Genomic DNA, 19,156 nt, shown 5'->3' with positions numbered 1-19,156 from the left:
GCTAAAAGGATTATTGGCATTGATATTCATAGGGATAGGCCTAGTGGTGTTTTGACCTTGTCTCAGGTTGGTTATATTCATAAACTTGTTAACAAGTTTGGACATGATAATATTAGAACTATTAATACTCCTCTTGGTGCTCATTTCAAGCTTAGAATGGATTCTAGTGCTTCTGTAACTGATAGACCATATCAAGAATGTGTTGGTAGTCTTATGTATTCTATGGTTTGTTGTAGACCTGATATAGCATACTCTGTTGGTCTTGTTTGTAGATACATGAGTAGGCCATGTGATTCACATTGGGATGCAGTTATGTGGTTGTTGAGATATCTAAAAATTTCTGCATCTTATAAAATTGTTCATAATAATTCTTGTGCTAATAAGTTAGGCATTGTTGGATATTGTGACTCTGATTTTGCCTCTGATTTGGATAAGAGAAGATCCATTACTGGATACTTATTTACTATTGGTGGGAATCTAGTGAGTTGGAAGTCCACACTCCAACATGTGGTGGCACTTTCAACCACTGAGGCTGAGTACATTGCCTTGTCTGAGGCTGTGAAGGAATGCATGTGGCTTAAGGGGCTTCTAGGGGAGCTTGGTTTTCATGACTTGCATTCTCTTGTTTATTGTGATTCCTAGAGTGCTTTGTGTCTTGCTAGGAACAGTGTGTTTCATGAAAGAACAAAGCATGTTGATGTAAAATTGCATTTCATTAGAGATATAATTGCCAAGAATTTAATTGATATATGTAAAATAGATACTTCCATTAACCCTGTTGATATAATGACTAAGGTTGTACCTGTTGATAAGTTTAAGTCTACCTTAAACTCATTGAAATTATTATCTCTATAATTTGTTTTTACATTGTTTCTTATATTTGTTTGATGGGTTGATAATGACTCTCAGGTACATGCAATTGTCAAAATAGCAGAAGTCAAGGTGGAGAATGTTGTTTGTAAATGGTATTTCTGTCTTTTGGCTTAGATTAGGACTGGGGATGTCTTATGTAAATGTTTCTAAGGGTAGCTTTGTCTTTACACCATGATGCATGTTGTATATCATTTGGGGTTTAGGAGAGTTCATTTCATTCGGTTCATTCCTCTCTGTTCTCTTATTCTTTCTGTTCTCTGCTCTCGTTTTCTACTCTGGTATGCGATACTCTGATCAAGGGTCTTGAGGTATATGGTGCTTGATCCTACTGTTGCTTTAAGAACTGTTGAAGCTTGGACTGCTTGAAGCTCTCTTGCTTCTAAAGGTGTGAGTACTATCTTGCTGTTGGTGTGCTCGATAGCCTTGAAGAGAAGACTTGGCTCTTCTTGGTGTAATCAGTGCACACGTTCTGATCAGCCTTCTTCTTCTTGTTTAGTTCATGCTTGGGGTTCTTGTTGGGTAGATTGATTAGGTTGTAACCTCCTTCTCTAACTATTGGATTATTGCATGTTTGATGAATTATCAACTCATCCTTGGATGTAGGTTAATTGATCGAACCAAGTAAAAAATTGGTGTCTTGTCTCTTTCTTTCTTTTCTTTGTATCTTGTATCTATTTCGCTGCGTTTTAGGTTGATAATTCTTAACACAAGACAATCAATTATAACACAAAATGAAATTTAAAAGGGTTTTTTGTTTGATGATTTGTTTATGGAAGATCATTCAGTGGAGCCTGAGGAATGAGCTTGCAGTCTCTATGTTACTACTTACCATCTAGATTCTTAATTTTTTAATGGAAATTGACCAAAAGCAATTTTGTTGTGCTTGGAATTTTGGCTTTTGTTGTAGAATGCTCAATTATTTATTCTTGTTCTTTTTTTTGCACACCATAAACCGCTAGTCAACTCAAGTCTAAATCGTTAGCTCAAACCATTAGTTAGCCCGAACCCAAATCGCACAAAACCGAAATCGGCTCGAAACTGTCATTTTTCTAATGGGCCATGTTCGAGGTAAGTGTTTTTTGTCTTGACACTGCACCGTTGACACCCCTAACTATTAGGGTGATTGACACACATTCCTATGCATGCACTAGGGAATCCATGCCCACCAATCCGGCTTTCAGATGTTCATTGGAAAAACACTCCAAGAAGAGGATCCCATCATTATGAGAAAGGGAAATGAAAATCGCACTGTTGGGTCAATATTTCAAATATTAGTAACACAAGAATGCTCTTATGGGAAACATGCCTGACAATGTTTACGGAAATTTATTAGGTCCATTCGAAAAGGAAATAGTCCAGAAATGGACCGAAATGGACCATCCATTTCCTTGCAGATATATGCCATGTGTCCCAATATCACATCAGATGGATAAAATTCATTTATCAGTCGCATCTATATATTTCATTTTTTGTTGTAAGCCCATCTTCCGTACAGCATGGGCCGGCCCAGGATCCCATCTATATATTCATTTTTGGTTGTAAGCCCAGCTTCCATACACTTGACTTTGGGCTCCAGAAGCCCATCTGTATAATGTTTTTAAGTGAGCCCATCTATAAATTAACTTAAAAGCTTCGAAGTTTTTTTTTTTTTTTTGGAATCATTGCTTGCCATATGGAGCTTTTGTTATAAGGGCGACCGAACCGAACCAGCCATTAAGATCTCAATTCTCAACCAGAGCAAACTAAGGCTTAATTGGATAGACTATGGGTTGGGGATTCAAAAACATCTCGGTTTTGGGCTAGTTTGGTCCAACCCATTAACGATCTATTTGCGTAAAAATCAAATGGACCGAAGCACTAATCAAACCAAACCTATTATAACCCGATTTAAACAGGATTTTTTATTTGGACATTCAAGCCAAGAGGTAAGATTCAAGTCCAAATATAATTTTTAATTTGAACAGGTTGAAACGGTTTGATAACAGATTGATAATGATCTCCAAATTGATCCAACTCAAACTACAACCCAAAACTGAAATTTTGATAATATTCATTGCGTTGTATTTGTTGTAGAGGAACAGGGGTGTTAATGAACCGAACCAGCCATTAAGACCCAAACCAAACCAACCCGAGGCTAATTAGACAGAGTATAGGTTGGAGACTAGAAAAACCCTATCGGTTTCAAGCTAATCCGAATTATAGCTCGATTTGAAGAGCTTTGTTTATTCGGGTGTTCAGTCCAAGATGCAAGAACCAAGACCTAAATATAATTTTTAACTTGAAAAGGGTTGAAACAGTTTGATAACGGGTAGATAATGGTCTCAAAATTGATCCAATTCAAACCACACCAACTTGAAAGCGAAATTTTGTTGTCATTGTCTTTCTATTATTCCAACTAGATTGGTGTGCTTTTATATCACTTGTGTTGGAATATAGCTCTTTGAGCATGAGTGAATGAAAATTATTCATTAAGGAGATTTTGTGAAAATGAGTGCATGAAATGTTAACAGATGATTCGGTGTTTTAATTCTTAAGGAGATTCATTCGGTGTTTTAATTCTTAAGCATGGTTCATGCATGAAATGTTAATTATCGTTTGGGCTTTTCATTTCCCAAGCATGGTTCATGAATGAAGTATTATTGGACTTTCATTTCCAAAGAGTCTCTCATTTCTAAAGCTTGGTTGACCGAAACTCTTCATTTCCCAAACTTGATTCATAAACCTAAACTCTTTGTTTTTCAAGTTTGGTTTGTAAATGACAAAAACTTTGTGTTTCTCCATGCTTATTAATGAGGCATTTATGGTAATATGGTATGTTCATTACACCCACCAAAGATCTCTACTATAAATTAAAGATCCCCTTTGATGAACATTGTCTTTTGGGACATTTCTCTCTTTTCATTTAAGAGTCGCACTAGAATTGTTGTGAGAGTCCTGTTAGTATTTTCGGGAGTCTTGTGAGTTTGGATTTTATAGTGATAGAAGGAAGGCACATCTCAAGTTCTTTGTAGTGGTTTACTTTGTGATAGTATGCCGTTGTTCGTCGTTTCATCCTAAAAAATAGACGTCCATTGGATCCTCAAGCACACATTGGAGAGGACCAATTTGTTTTAAAGAAACCGTCTGATGTGCCTCGATGATTTTTCTATTTATTTCTACTGTTTCCAATTCAGGTTCCATTTGGGTGTATTTCATTTTTTGTATTGAATATCATTAATATATTCTCTTAATAGTTGTCATCTAATATCTCCTGATTTGATGTCAATTTGGCAAACAACTTGATCCAACAATCCTCAATGAAAAAATTATATTTAGTTCGATTCAATTGACGAAAGGTTGTCAATCATAATCAAACCAACTACAAACCAAACCATACCTAGAGGAAGTGAATAAATATAAGCAGGATCAGCAGCAAAACAAATTCTTATTTGGTTTAGAGATCTGCCAAATTTGAACTTTCCTCTTCAAAAACAGAGATGAAAGATTCCTTGTTCAAAAAGTCCAGGTAGATAAGAGTATCAAATTGCAAGCAAAGCTTTGATATTACAGATCTGCAGTCTTATCCTTAAAAAACTTTTCATCAAAGGCTTCTGATTCATCACCATTATCTTCCAATCAAGTGTGAATCTCTGAGTAAGAGAACACACAGCACCACATGTTCAGTGACAAAGCATTCTCAAACTTTTTAGAGAATCCATTTTTTCCATTCACCAGAAGCTTTTCTTGTTATCTGGGTTGCCTTATCTACCAATTAGAAGATGATTGTAGACGTGTAAATGGCAAATGAGACAACTCAAAAGATGAATTTATGTATTGGAGGATAACCTTAGCTCATTAGAGAATCTCATCCAAACTTGTAGGAAGACATGCAAGGACTAGTCAGTGTGTGAATAGAAAATTAAGGTAGAGATGGGCATCTCATGTGCTTCTTTATCTCTAACACTATAATACTACCACACAAATCAGCCTTCCCTTTATCTACTAGTCTTTCTTAACAACTTTTGGAACTAAAGTATTCCATTTCTTTACCTTTACTCTTGACTATTGCTCACAACCCTCAAAAATCCAAGTTAATAAAAATGATTCTAGCCATATATATATATATATATAAGGTTATTCAGGTCGTCCACTAAAATATATCGATGTACATTATTTTTCAAACTTCAATAAGAATTCGGTTATTACATAAAATGTATATAAAATGGAGAAAGGATAGAGACGCGTTTTCTCCAAGAACAGCACACTTCATTTTGATACCTAACTATCCCAAAGGAGGGTATACTAACCACATCTCATTCAACTTGACTGCAATGCCCTTGTGTTTTTTTTTTTCTTCTTTCTTCCTATTTCCAAAGTTTATCCATGTCTATAGGAAAGTGAGTGTTTCAATGCCAAAATCAGTAGAGTGAAGAAAATGGCATTTCAAGTTAGTTGGTTCAGTGAGAAACACCAAACAACAGAGGTCTTCATTGGTGGACAGTTTGGTCACCAAACAAAAGCCCCAACTATCCACTTTAATGTTCTACACTTCTACCAGAGAAAATATATATCCACTGTGATGACCCTTCTCGCTATGGAGTAAGGTATGATATCATGAGGGGTTTTAAATGTCATTTAATCAATTAAGAGGGGGAGATAGCTATAGTTTACCCAAGGTTTAAAGTATCCCGCGATACCATATGATACTAGTCGATACGTATTCATATTTGTCTCAACCGATACGATACATCTTGAAATGTCTCTCTATTGAGGCTCTTTTTGGTATCAATTCTCATTCTCTATTATGCCTATTTAAAATAAATAAGTACAAGAATTCATTTTTGGTCAATAATGAAAAATGGTTTGGTGAATTTTATCGAAAATAAATTATGAAATGGAAAATAAGTTTGGTGTCAAGATAAAAGATTGTTAAAAATGATAGTAAACAAGTGAGAAAAGAAGGAAAAAGTATGGTTGTTATAAAAGAATGTGTATTGACTATTTTACCCTCATCTTACTTATAGAACTTTAAGTAAACTTACACAAATGAAGATAATGAAATTCTCATCATAATCCATAATGGACAAAAAGTTCATTATGGATTTTGGAGGTTTTTCTATTATTTTAAATAAAACTAAAATTCAGAATAGATGCCAAACAATTTAAAATAATAAAAATTTCTCATAATTGACAATGATAATTGATACCAAAAAGAGCCTGAATTACACTAAAATACATTAGCCAAAGCGATACAAGACTCGATACAGGACAATACGTCTCTTAAAATCATCTGACCGATACGATACTCGATACCGATACTTTAAACCTTGAGTTTACCCGTTTTTGTTTGGAGAACTTTGAATGTCATCCTCTAGTTACTTCCTATTAATAATGTCACACTCTAAGGCTCTTTTTGGTATCAATTATCATTCTCAATTATGAGAAATTTTTATTATTTTAAATTATTTGAGCATATATTATCAGTTTTATTTTTATTTAAAATAATAGAAAAACTTTGAAAATTTATAATAGACTTTTTGTCTATTATAGATTATGGTGAGAATTTCATTCTCTACATTTATGTGCAAGTTTAATTAAAATTTTATAATTTAGATAAAGGTAAAATAATCAATACACATCCTTTTATTTTTTTTCCTTTTATAAAAATCATATTTTTACCCTCTTTTCTCATTTGTTTAATATTATTTTGTAACAATCTTTTATTTTGACACCAAACTTATTTTTTATTCCTTAATTTATTTTCGATAAAATTCATCAAATTATATTTCACTCTTGACCAACAATGAATTCTTGTAATTATTTATTTTAAATAGGCATAATTAAAAAAGGTGTGGCATTATTAATAGGAAATAACTAGAAATGCTTGTATGAACTTTGATTTTCTTGTAGTAAGAGGTGTCACTGATTATTTTTACCGTATAAAAGATCTAGTTGATAAATTTTAGTTACTTACAGGAAGAAAATTCCCTTTTCGTTTTCTTCCTTCTGTAAATTGAATCTGCGATTCTTGTCTTACAAGGGGAGAGAGAGAGAGGAGAGAAGATAGGTTATATGTGTCATTTAGTTCCACACAGTTAAAAGGAACAGAAGCAAACCTTGAAATCTGCTCTCTCATGACCTCAGCATCTCTTGTCAAGCTTTCCTCTTTCTTTGTATACTTTTCCATTTTCCTTAGACCTCAAGTCTTCTTTATCTTCTTCTTCTTCTTCTTCATCGTTGCCTTCACTCATTAGTCCAGTGAGGAAGCAGTAGTTCAAGCCCAAAGAAAACCCAAGCTTCAATCTGTTCTTCAATGGAGGATGCATACCATTACGGCAAATCTCAACGGTTAGTTCCAGAAATGGGGTCTCCAACTCCACAAACCCAACCAAACCCACGTAAGTTCTACTGCCATTTTCTGTTTAAAGCTGTTCTTGTTACAGTTGTGCTCGTCATTCTTCCACTTTTCCCTTCTGAAGCTCCCGAGTTCATAAGCCATTCTGTAGTAACCAGAAATTGGGAGCTTTTTCATCTTCTATTCGTTGGTATTGCTGTTTCGTACGGCCTATTCTGCCGACGAAATGTCGAAACAGAGAAGGAAAATCAACCAAAAATCTGTAGTTCAGACAACTACGTCTCTAGAATTTTTCAGGTGTCACCGGTTTTTGATGATGATGTAGATAACCCGTCTGGGTCTGATGACCAGATCAAGATCCAAACTTGGAATTCCCGTTATTTTAGAGGGGAACCCATGGCTGCAGTCAAACAAGAAAGTTCAGTTCCTGATGAACTGAGTAGCACCATTACCAGGATCAGTAACACACCTCTGCATTTGCCTGTTCGGAGCTTGAGATCAAGAGTTTCAGACTCGGAGGATCTTGAATTCAATAAAGAACCCAGTGTTTGCTCCGGTTCTCTTAGTAGGTCTAGTTCTGGTTCAAGTTCTTCTAACGGATCTATCAGATCTAGAAATGGGGAGGTTAGGGATGTGGATCCTCTAGATTTGGGGGAGCGATTGCAGGAAAATGTTGTCCTCCCTTCTCCAATTCCGTGGAGATCGAGGTCTGGAAGGATGGAAATGAAGGAAGAACCTGAAGTTGATGCCCCTCTACCTTATTCTATTCCTCACTCAGCTTATGAAGCTGAAATTGGAAGGGAAATGCCCCAGCTCCATTCTCAGTCTTTTCAGTTGCCAATGTCATGGTCATCATCTGATGTTGTCACCCCATCTCCTTATTCTCTTCCTGCCTCAGCCAATGAAGCTGGAATTGAAAGGGAAAGGCTCCATTTCCAGCCTTTTCAGTTGCCTATGTCATGGCCGACACCGGAAGTTGTCACTGCTCCTTATCGTCCCACGGCCAATGTAACTGGACTTGAAAGGGAAGGACTCCATTCTCAGTCTTTTCAGATGCCCATGTCATGGCCAACATTGGAAGTTGTCACTCCTCCTTATCATCCCACGGCCAATGAAACTGGAGTTGAAAGGGAAGGGCTCCATTCTCAGTCTTTTCGGATGCCCATGTCATGGCCAACATTGGAAGTTGTCACTCCTCCTTATCTTCCCACGGCCAATGAAACTGGAGTTGAAAGGGAAAGGCTCCATTCTCAGTCTTTTCGGATGTCCATGTCATGGCCAACGCCAGAAATCGCCACTCCTTCCCCTTATTCTCTTCCTCCCTCGGCCGATGAAGCTGAAATTGCAAAGGAAAGGCTACATTTTCACTCTTCACCTTCACCAAAGAAACTCTCTCCTTCCCCTTCTCTTTCACCAGAATTGCAAGCCAAGAACATGGAAGACTCAGCAAGGAAGAAGGATAATTGCAAATCATCAGACATGGAAGACTCATCAAGGAAGAAGAGTAATTGCACATCTTCAAACATGGAAAACTCAGCAAGGAAGAAGAGTAATTGCGCATCTTCAAACATGGAAGACTCAGCAAGGAAAAAGAGTAATTGCTCATCTTCTAACATGGAAAACTCAGCAAAGAAGAAGAGCAATTGCATATCTCTGAACATGGAAGACTTAACAAGGAAGAAGGGTAATTATATGTCATCCAACGTGGAAGACTCAGAAATGAAGAAGGGTAATTGTACATCTTCTTCTCCTCCTGCACAACCAACACCACCCTCGAACAGCCACAAGTCCCTGCTGATCACCTCAAATGCTGGTCCTTTAAGTAATGGGTTTGCTTCTCAAAATATGGGACCGAAGAACAGTTTCAAAGATGAATCGAAGGATTCAAGGAGCAGTAAAAGGGGTTTGAGGAGAAGAAGTGATCCTGGTTTAGATACCTTAAGGTCAGAGGTGAAATCAGGAGCCCATAATGAAGGTATATCCATGGCCAAATCTGTTAGGACATTTAGAAAGAAGGAACCAGTTGTAGAGGGCAGGAAAAACAGAGAATACAATGGAGAACAGGTGGAGGAAGAAACAGGAAAAAGAGAAGTTGAAGCAATGTTCATAGAAACCACAGGAAGAAAAGGCGGGGATTTCAAGCAAGTGCCCAACAACAATGAGAAACCAGGTCAAGAGAGTTCTCAACAAATTCCTACATCACCACTTTCCAAGCATCCAACTGAAGAGAAGAATGAATTCTTGGACAAGGTTACTGTAGAAACTGACAAAGAGTCGGATGGCGAGGCTGATGCCAATGCAGATGACATTCAAGGGAGCTTGGAAAAAGAAGAACTTCCCTCCAACTCTGTCGCTGATGCGGGGGTTGATGGCGAGGTTGATAAGAAGGCTGATGAGTTCATAGCCAAGTTCAGAGAGCAGATTAGGCTTCAGAGAATTGACTCAATTAAGAGATCAAAGGGAAAGGTCCGTGCTAGAACTTCGTCACAGTAAATCCAAGCTTCTTTTGCTTCAAACAATTCAACCAAGAGGGATTTGTAGTTGATATTCCCTCCAACTTCCTGGCTTATGTATGTTTTCATCTCTAACTTGTGTATCAAGCTCTTTTTTGGATTTACAATTTGGTATATCAGTATATGAGAATCTGCCGGCTTAACAGCCTGTGTAACCTGAAATTTCATTGGAGAAATGTTGCTGATTTTTCTTCCTCCTTCAACTAAACCATGTCTTTTTCTAAGCATGTGGTGGCTCATCCATTTTCCATTTTGAAAGCCATCTGTATCATAGTTATCTGCATGAAGAATTGTCCCTTCAAAAACAGCATAGATATCACAAGAATGTGAAGAATTGAAGTTGTCACTGTTATCATAAAATTGATGTTTAGGACAATCCATTTAACTTCTATTGGCTACTTGCATCTATGGTTCATTATTAAGTTATAGACATGTATAATTGCAACAAAAGTTATTAGTCCTTCAAGAATTTTCCGGGAACAAAAGTTAAATGTCATCTATCGGTGGTTGTATTTTGCATAACAAAATTGGTAGACCAAATTACTCACCCCAACCCCACCCCCTTTTCCCATTCTCTAGGAACTGTTGGCTTGAACTTATTTGCTTCTAATCTCATGTATCTGGTTCTAATCTTACTGTGATGAATTATAGCTGGGACAACTCATTTATGAGGTATGGAGTCTTATGCAAGAGCTTGATACTTCAATCCCTTTGAACGTATAAGCATTTGAGGAAGAATGAAACAGGGATTATTCCTTCTAGTATATCCAAAAAACAATTTTGTTCAGTCTCTCTGTCTGGGTGTTCTTCATTCAGAGTCTCTAAACCATAACAATGGGGTAGTTCATTCATTTTGTTAGAATGTCATGTAAGTATACTTAAGTTCGATGTTGATAAGAATGTGATTAATTTTCGAAGGCTTATGTCATTGAGTTTAACTTAGAACAACAATCTCAGGAAGTTCAATGTACTAAACTAGATCAAAGGAATAATGCATGCAACTTGGTCAGTCTCTTATGTGCATGAGGAGTAGAACAGGTCCTTTTTGTTAAGGGGCTAAGCAAGATTCACTGTCCAGAAAATCAAACCAAGCCCAATCCTGACCCCAAAAAATTGGATTGGGCAAGGTTGGTTCAACCTGATCTTGCTCAAACTCACACCTTGAGCTGATTTGCACTTGCATTTGCATTGAGCCAGATAACTGATGAAGATTTGTGAATCTAAGTGGAAGGAGAAGAAAGTAGATAAAGTGGTGTAAATGCTGTAACAGCAAGGGAGATTTGTCCAAAATGGTGGGGTCCACATTAGGACTCCATTATGAGCTGTGAAAAATGGGGATTAACGAAAGAGAAACAAGAAAATTGGCTCGGTTATCCTGCATTTGTGCTCTTTCGGTGGGACAAAGAAAAAAAGTTAGTACCAAAGAAGAAAAAGTAGGTAACAACAAAAGAGCAGAAACAAATAATCAAAAGAATCATTTGGGTTTGCTTCCTCTGTTTTTGGTCATCATTTTGAACGTTTGAGTCTTTTAGGGAACCTCATGTGGGTGTATAGATTGCTTGGGGATTTAGTATTTGTTTTGAGTTATAATTGTACACCTTGAACTTCATAGATGAACATGAACATGTTCACCTGTTGGATTTGCTTGTGAGATGTATCTCTGTTTTTGGGGGTGGGGGGCCTCATGGAACAGACATTGCCCCACAAACAACGGCGTTTCGTTTGCTCCCTTAAGCTCCAAAACGCAAGCAAAGTATCATGCCAGAAGCATATCCTGACCTTGCAGTAAGCTCAGATACGGCTGGGATTCTCGCCTTCTTTATAGAAAACATGCTTTGGGGTAGCATTTCCCCACCAGATTTAAATCTAAAACCTTCCAAAACCAGGAAAACTGGCCATTGTGTTGCTTTTCTTCTAACCAAAGAATATAAAATCTTTTTTTTTTTCTTATCCCAAAATGATGGGTTAATAATCTACAGTTCGTTAAAAAGTTCATGAGAAGGGGAAGAATCCCTTAGTTTATTTATTTTTTTCTTGGGTAGGGTGTACACTGTACAGGAATGAGAAGCAAAAGTTGTTGGGATTAGGTTGCATAATTTTCTCATATTGCTCCTCGGTGGTTGCTTCCTTGAACAATGCTCCAGCAACCTTGGACTGAGCGTCTCTTTGATGCCATTAAAGACATTCGTAGCATTTCTTCTTCTTTTAGATCCATCATGGATTTGTAGATCTTCTAATTTGTCTGCTGATTTTTTAGCTAAAGGTTCTTTGAAATTTCAAATTAATATAACTTGGTAGATCAAATCACAGAAGCTTATTGTTAATCCTTCTCTTGTTGAGTTAAGGAAATTCTACTTAAATGACTTTGATTTATGAAATTTATATTTTCTGACAAAATAAGGTTGCATAAGAAAATCACCCCTCTGAGTTTGCTTATGTAGAAGCCTTCAGCAACAGATTTGTCCATTTTCTGGGGTTTAAAGGAATGAGAAAAGGCATTGCATCAAAGTATGGGAAAAATAATACATATTGTTCGGATGTTTGTTCTATGTTTATTGTTATGCCAAACCACTCTTAGGACATCCGAACTTGTGCAAACTGCCAAACCGGAGTCAATTGGGTTAGGACTAGTCGCTTGCCATTCCTTAGTACTTCTCGAAATTTAGTTCCCGGATTAGCCACTTGGCAATAGTCACTTCCCAAGACTGTCACTCGATGGACTTTTCGACCTTCAATTGTCGGCAAGATTACAGTTGAACACGAAGCACTCCTTATACAGCTATACACATGCCAAAGCATTAAATTCAAAATTTAATGCACTGTACCTATGCATTTAATGATCTGTGCTTATCAAGAGATAAGCCAACATGACAAAATCTATCTGGGTATTACTTCCTGTCGAGAGTTCAAAACAAGAGATGTCACATCTGGTGTCAACTTTTGCAAAGACAGGCATTGTAATGCCCCGCATCTTTTTCTAGTATTATTTTATTATTGTGGGCGAACATGTCATTGTGATCGAGGTCAGACATCGTTTGTGGGTCCCACAACAGTGAAATTAGACTGAACCGAAAGCGAGGAAATGATCAGCGTAAATTTCTGGACCTAGAGATATGAATATTAGCACCTGAAAGTGGGCCCTGCATAAGATATTACAGCGGGCCCACAAGCCCATAATAAAGCCCATTAGCCATTTAATATTTATATATGTATTATATATATATTATATTTATTATATATATTATATATATTATATTATTTACCCAACCGACTCAAGAGGACCGACTCATGAAGAGGACCGACTTAAGAAATTGGGAAGAGGGATTATTGCTGCGTAATGGAGAAAACACAGAAGAGAAGAAGTAGAAAAGCAAGAGAATAGAAGAGGAGAGAGAAGGAGTGGGGAGAAGTGGAGAGGAGAAGAGAGAGAAGAGGAAGACCGTAGAATAGAAAGAGAAAGAGAAGTTGCAGAAGAAAAGAGAAGGGTTGGGAATTTCAGAAATCAGAGTGTAGCAAGGTTAAGAAGAGAAGAGTGTAGCAGGTGAGAGAAGAAGTGGAACGTGGGGAGAGAAGACAAATAGAAGAAGAAGAAAGATTAAGAGAGAGAGAAGAAGCAATTAAAGAGAGGAGAGAGAGTTGGGAGAGGTGAGTTGTGTGTGAGGTGAAGTTGAGGAACAGGGGAGAACGTGGAGAAGAGAGAGAGAGAGAGAGAAAAGGAAAGAGGAGAAAGCCTAGAGGAGAGAGAAGGAGTGGGGAGAGAAGAGGAAGACAAGAAAGAAGAGAGGAAAACCGTGGGGAGGAGAGAGAAAGTAGGAGAGAGAAAATAAAATAAAATAAAAGGGGAAAATCTACCGTTGGTTCCTACGCTTTCGAAATAGCCAGTAATTGTTCGGAATACCGGAGGGAAAGCGGTTTTATCAGAATCAGGGTCAAATCACACACACATGGAACCAGGACAGGTAAGTAATATTGACCAACCTATGTATGATAAGTGGGTGTTTTCCTTTAATAGATATGTAGCATGCACATGATAACATAAAAGCTATTTTATGTATTCATTGATGCAATTTATGGAAAGTGCATGATATATGTTTATGTGTATTGTGCGAAAATGCATGGATTGGATGACAGCTCAATGACTTGATTGAACTGCTTGAAATGGAATGTTGATAGCATTCTTGAACTGTTAATTATGCATTTGAAAGAATGATTATGCATGTTAAATGTAAATTATCATGCTCTCATATTTAAATGATGGAACTACATGAACTGTGTTCAGATGAGATTGAATGATATCATGCTCTCATGTTTAAATAATTGAATTGTATGGAATTGTGTCCAGCTTTACTCATATGAGACTGAATGATGATTGAAATGAAAAATGTATATTGAAATTGGCAGAGTATGGTAATGCAATACTTGGAATTGCAGATGAAAAGAGTAAAAGAAAAAGGAATAAAATGTAATGGCTTCTGTAAGTCCTGGTGCTTATGTACCCAAATGGGAAGGCATGAAGCAAGACTGGAAAGTGAAAAGATTGAGTCTGTGCCGATGGCAATCCACGAGGTGTACAAGGCCTTGTGCCTAGAAGCCACTTCGGTGGTGAAGAGACAGAAGCCACTTCGGTGGTGAAGAGACAGAAGCCACTTCGGTGGTGAAGAGACAAAGCCACTTCGGTGGTGAAGAGACTGAAGCCACTTCGGTGGTGAAGAGATATGTGCATCCTCTGGATTTGCCTAGGCTCAAGACTATAATGTCAGATAACTGAAATGCAAGTAAAAGAAAAAGGAAAAAGGAAAAAGAAAAGATAAGGAAAAATGAGCAGGAAAAGGATAATGGAAAAGGAAAACGAAAGGAAAAAAATGGAATGTATGATGTTATATGATTATTGATGCATGATGAACTGCCTGACTTACTTACATGGTTGTCTATATTGCTTACTGGGCCGCAAAGCTCATTATTGAAAATGTTGACAGGTCCTCGGACACGCGATAAGGGCAAGGGTGCTTGCTACTTGACAGTACCTTTAAAGTTGAAGATGGGAACATTTTCTTTTTGTTGCAACTAATGTTAGTTTGGATGAACTGTGAATGTATATATTTCTTTGAGACTGTATGTAAAACCCAGCCCTAACCTTGACCCGGAAACCTTGTTATTTGTAGGTCCGATGACCCGAAGTAAAGTAAGAAGTCAGCTTTGGGCCATCCCAAAGAGAGGACTTGGTGTCCGGCTTTGAATCCATGAAAGTTGATGATGAGGTTCTATTTATGGAAACTGAATCCTGATGAAGATCTGATTAGTTGATGGACTTGGAGTGCTCTCTATCTTGGTTTGAAGGCATTTCTACCTATTAGGTAAGTCACTTGACTTGTGTGCAAAACCCCTTTAGGATTGGATTTGATCTGGACCTTCAATTCCCTGTTTTGGTCTTGCTGTCAGCATTGGTCAACCGATTGGTCGATGGACCAGTCGACCAATCCACTCGACCAATGAGTGCTTGTCTTTGGCAATTAGGTTGTTCTTGCTCTATTTAAGTCCAATCTCGAGTCCACTTCGTATTTGCTGCCTCCAAACTCTCCGGAACGAACCAAAGACCTCTGCAAGTCATCTCTCTTGCATCCTTGGTGTTTTCTTGACGGATCTTCGTCGAAACTCTTCTTTTTGCATCAAAAGGTATGTCTACTCTCTCTTCTTCTCCTCCATCTTTGTTTTTCTTTCCTTTTTGAGTTGAGACAGTAGAAGAGATGCTGCATTCTCTGTTGCAAACATCTCTGAACATGTTCTCATGATCATCCTAAGGATTTGAGGCTAGAACAATGATCTTAACCATGATCATTGCAAGCTTTTGAAGGAATCATGATCAAACCATGATCTAATCTTTGTTAAACTTCTAATCTGAATTCTGATCTCTTTGGATCTTCTTTGATTGATCATGTTAGTAGTTAATTACTGTGTTTTCTTTCCATGATCCATAATCTACAAATCTCTAGTTGTTCTCTTCTACCTTACTATGCGTTCTTCATGATGCATGGTAGTTACATATATGGTAGGTTTTATTTCCTTATTTAGATTTATGCTTCTAAGCCTTGTTCCTTGAAGATCTAAGTATGTTTTCATGATACCCTTACCTGAAGCAAAGATCTATCCTCCTATTGTTCTTGTCTTTGTTTTCTATTTCAAATTCATCAAGATCCATGGTTGATTTAATTATGGTAACTTTTGTTTCCTAATTTGGATCTTGATATCTTGATTGGATTAGTGTTTTGAGGTCCCCTATATGTTAGAATACTACTGATGTAGTCTACCCCTTGATTAGTACCCTTTTGAACCACCAAATTCGGATTTCATATCTTAAAACTCTGTTTTTTTAGGCTACTGTCTGCATTGGTCGACTGATTGGTCGATCGGACCGATCGACCAATCCACTCGACCAATGAGTACAGCAACTCCAGAATTGGTCTATGTTGGATGTTTTGGTATCTTTTCTGTTAGGGATCTTTCCTAATATGTTGTATATACTTGTTTAGGACCTTCTTCTCAAGTTTGCCGAGATCTTACTTGATTTCTTAGGATTCCTTTGCGAGTTATAAAAGGTAAGGATGGTTATTTCCTTAATTACATAGATAGCATGAATCTAGTTTCTATATTTGAATATCATAGATATGATTCCTAAATTAGATTCTTACAATGATATACTACTGTTGCATAACTTTGATTACGAGTAGCATTACTTATTCATATTAAATTGATTCATGTATGATTTACTTACCAATGTTATAAAAGTGATTGTAATTATTGATTTCTTTCCATAGATGAAGTTACCATATATGTGATGATATGAATTGATGCATGTGTATGCTTAAGTATGGTTTGGAAAGGAGAGGTGTCCTTTTGACACTTCTGTTCTTGGACTACTACGGGAATATTATGGGATGTTTCCGGAGATGCCCTCTGGACACCTTCCTAAACTGTTGGATGACATATCTAGGATTGTCTAGTAGTGTTTGGCTAGGATGTCCTGTTATGTCGACCCTAATCGGAGGGGTATTGAGACCGAACGACCCGTGGTAGCAATGGGGATTCATGGGCGCTCAAGACCGGTAACCAACCCGTGAGAGGACAAGAATCACATTGTGGGGGCCATTTATTGGTAGGGTTGCATATGGTTAGACTTGGGCTCACGGGCGCTTAAGACCGGTAACCAACCCGTGAGAGGACGTGAGAGCTTCCCGTTTACCATATGTGGATGATCAATAGGGTTGGTGAGTCCGTAGTCAGGGACTATGAGGACTCTAGTGTGAAGGATACCGGAAAGGATCGTCGGGGACGAGGAATGGACGTATCTGGATCCGACTTGATGTAACTAAGTAGAAGACTTGCATTTGGCTAGGTTTTACCCCGACATGCGCCAGTACTTATACCAAATGGTTGTGAGAGAGTGTGTTGACTTAACCCCCTGCCAAGGTTTGTCCCAGAGGGATGAAGGACCCATTACCAATCGGCTGCTCAAGACCGGTGAAATGATCCGTGAGAGAATCCAAGATATCTTAAATGGTTGAGGATGTGAGTGGACTTTCCTAAAGAAGTACGGTGCTATGACTTAAAGCATGTATGCCAATAGAGACCAGCATACATAGAGTTAGATTCATTCATTCATTGCTTGTCTCATATCATATTGCATTTATGTTTGTTCCGGAATCCTGCCATTTATGTTATTATGGATTTTTAATCGCCTTCTATGAGTTTCTTTGAAACTCATTCCTTTATTGTACAATGTTGTTAGACTATCCCTGCAGTCTTGAGTACTATGACGGTCCCTATGAAGAGGCGCAAGGCGAAGAGGCATATCTCCGGGAAGGTGATTGCGGTTACCACAATTACTACGAAGATCCCGCGAGTGGTTATGCTCCGTACGATGCTTAGTCCGACCATTGAGTGGAAGCGTCCTTGTGCCATTTATGAGATTTACACTTACAAGGATGTTGTCTATAAAGTGGAGAACAATTTAGTTACCCAATGTACTAGCTACTGGGATTAGATTTTATTTAGTTTATTCTCTTTAGAGCTACTTTTCCGCTGGTTGTAAAGTGGGATTTTTGCCTCACTTTACTTATCTGTTTGATACTCTGATTATATCTATTATTCTGATTCATTTATGATTCATTCTTTCTTTATTGGATCTATGATTTATCTTCCGCACTTTTATTATGATTGTTCATGATTATGTTATTGTTTATGTGGGAGGTTGATCACTCGATACCTGATCTTCGGGCTGTGGATCACACTCTCGGGTATGCCAGATAGGGTACCGGCTGGGAGGGCGTGACACTGTATGTACTTTACTAAACACTGTTGTAAGGTCAAATGTAAGTATAACAGGACTTTAGACTGTGTACATATGTGTATGAGTCAAATTATCAGACAGGTTGTTTGTTTGTTCTAAAGAATGTTTAGTCTGGTTTTAGTAGTTAAAAACAGGTTTATGTTGAGGAATGAACTGTCACGTGCCCTAGTTAAATGTCCATAATGAGGGCCCCACCAAGCCTGTGACAACTGGGGTCGTGACAGGCATGGATCCTGTCAAGTGCGCCGAAAGTAAGCTTTTGTGTTTGTCCCTCCGATGAGGATCATTGGGAATCGTATCTGGTCATCTAACAGCCAGCGTCAATCGCCTCCATGGTTAGCTTCCACTATACAAACGGTCACTCAGACTCTCGTTTGGTAAGCTAGAATTAACAGCTAGAATTAACTCCAACACCTACCCAAGAGCTTCATCTCTTAATGCATTTACTCCTCCCTGAGAAGAACAGTGTTATCCAAAATCTAACTATATCATCAGAGGCGGCTTCCCATCCACTGAGGCAGGCCGCCTCACGTGTTTTCTTTGATTCACATATCCCTAGTTCGATGCCTATCTCGGATAAACCGAAACAAGAAGACTTTGGAGCAACATTTGGTGTCGTTTGTGGGAAAGAAGTTTCTTCATTCTTTCTTGTGCTTATAATCCCCGAGTAAAGATGGTAAGAGATAATTTAGACACAATGGTTCCAAGTCTCAAGGACGTGCACGTGGGGGCAAGAAGAAGGTAAACACTCGAAAGGATGGTCCATCATATACTTCTCTCCTTCCTCCAAGTGAAGTGCAAGTCCAAGAGCATGGAGATGCTTGGAATGCAGGTCTGCCTTTGCAAGGAATGACCTCAACCCCCGCATGTGACTAGGCACAAGCGCTGAAAAGGAGAATCATAGAAATGATGGGTACATTCCAAACCATGGTGACCCAATGGAGCCAGCTCATGCCTCACGGTAGCTCTTTTGGAGACAATGGTAATTTCCCCCGTCGATCAGCAAGACAAGGCCTAGGGAGTTGAAGTGGCTTGTTTCCCCCTGACTCTGTGAGGATCAGAGAGGAAGAAGAACAGAGGAGAGGTCATCAA

General features: G+C 38.1%; 1 protein-coding gene across 1 annotated transcript; it reads left to right on the top strand.

Moving 5' to 3' along the window:
- Positions 1–6,900: 6,900 nt before the first annotated feature.
- LOC149029399 (uncharacterized) lies at positions 6,901–10,757 on the top strand. The gene has a single exon (XM_089141767.1). The coding sequence runs from the start codon at positions 7,166–7,168 to the stop codon at positions 9,698–9,700; it is 2,535 nt and encodes an 844-aa protein (XP_088997893.1). The 5' UTR covers positions 6,901–7,165; the 3' UTR covers positions 9,701–10,757.
- Positions 10,758–19,156: the final 8,399 nt, after the last annotated feature.

This window comes from Hakea prostrata, chromosome 1 (assembly GCF_041222555.1).
Source record: "Hakea prostrata isolate BN-2017 chromosome 1, UWA_Hpros_2, whole genome shotgun sequence".
In the NCBI taxonomy this organism is placed as follows: Eukaryota; Viridiplantae; Streptophyta; class Magnoliopsida; order Proteales; family Proteaceae; genus Hakea; species Hakea prostrata.
The sequence above is the reverse complement of the archived record's forward strand: the minus strand, read 5'-3'. Positions and strand labels throughout refer to the sequence as shown.

Coding starts and splice junctions, on each gene's coding strand:
- LOC149029399 (XM_089141767.1), top strand. CDS start 7,166: ATGGAGGATGCATACCATTACGGCAAATCTCAACGGTTAGTTCCAGAA.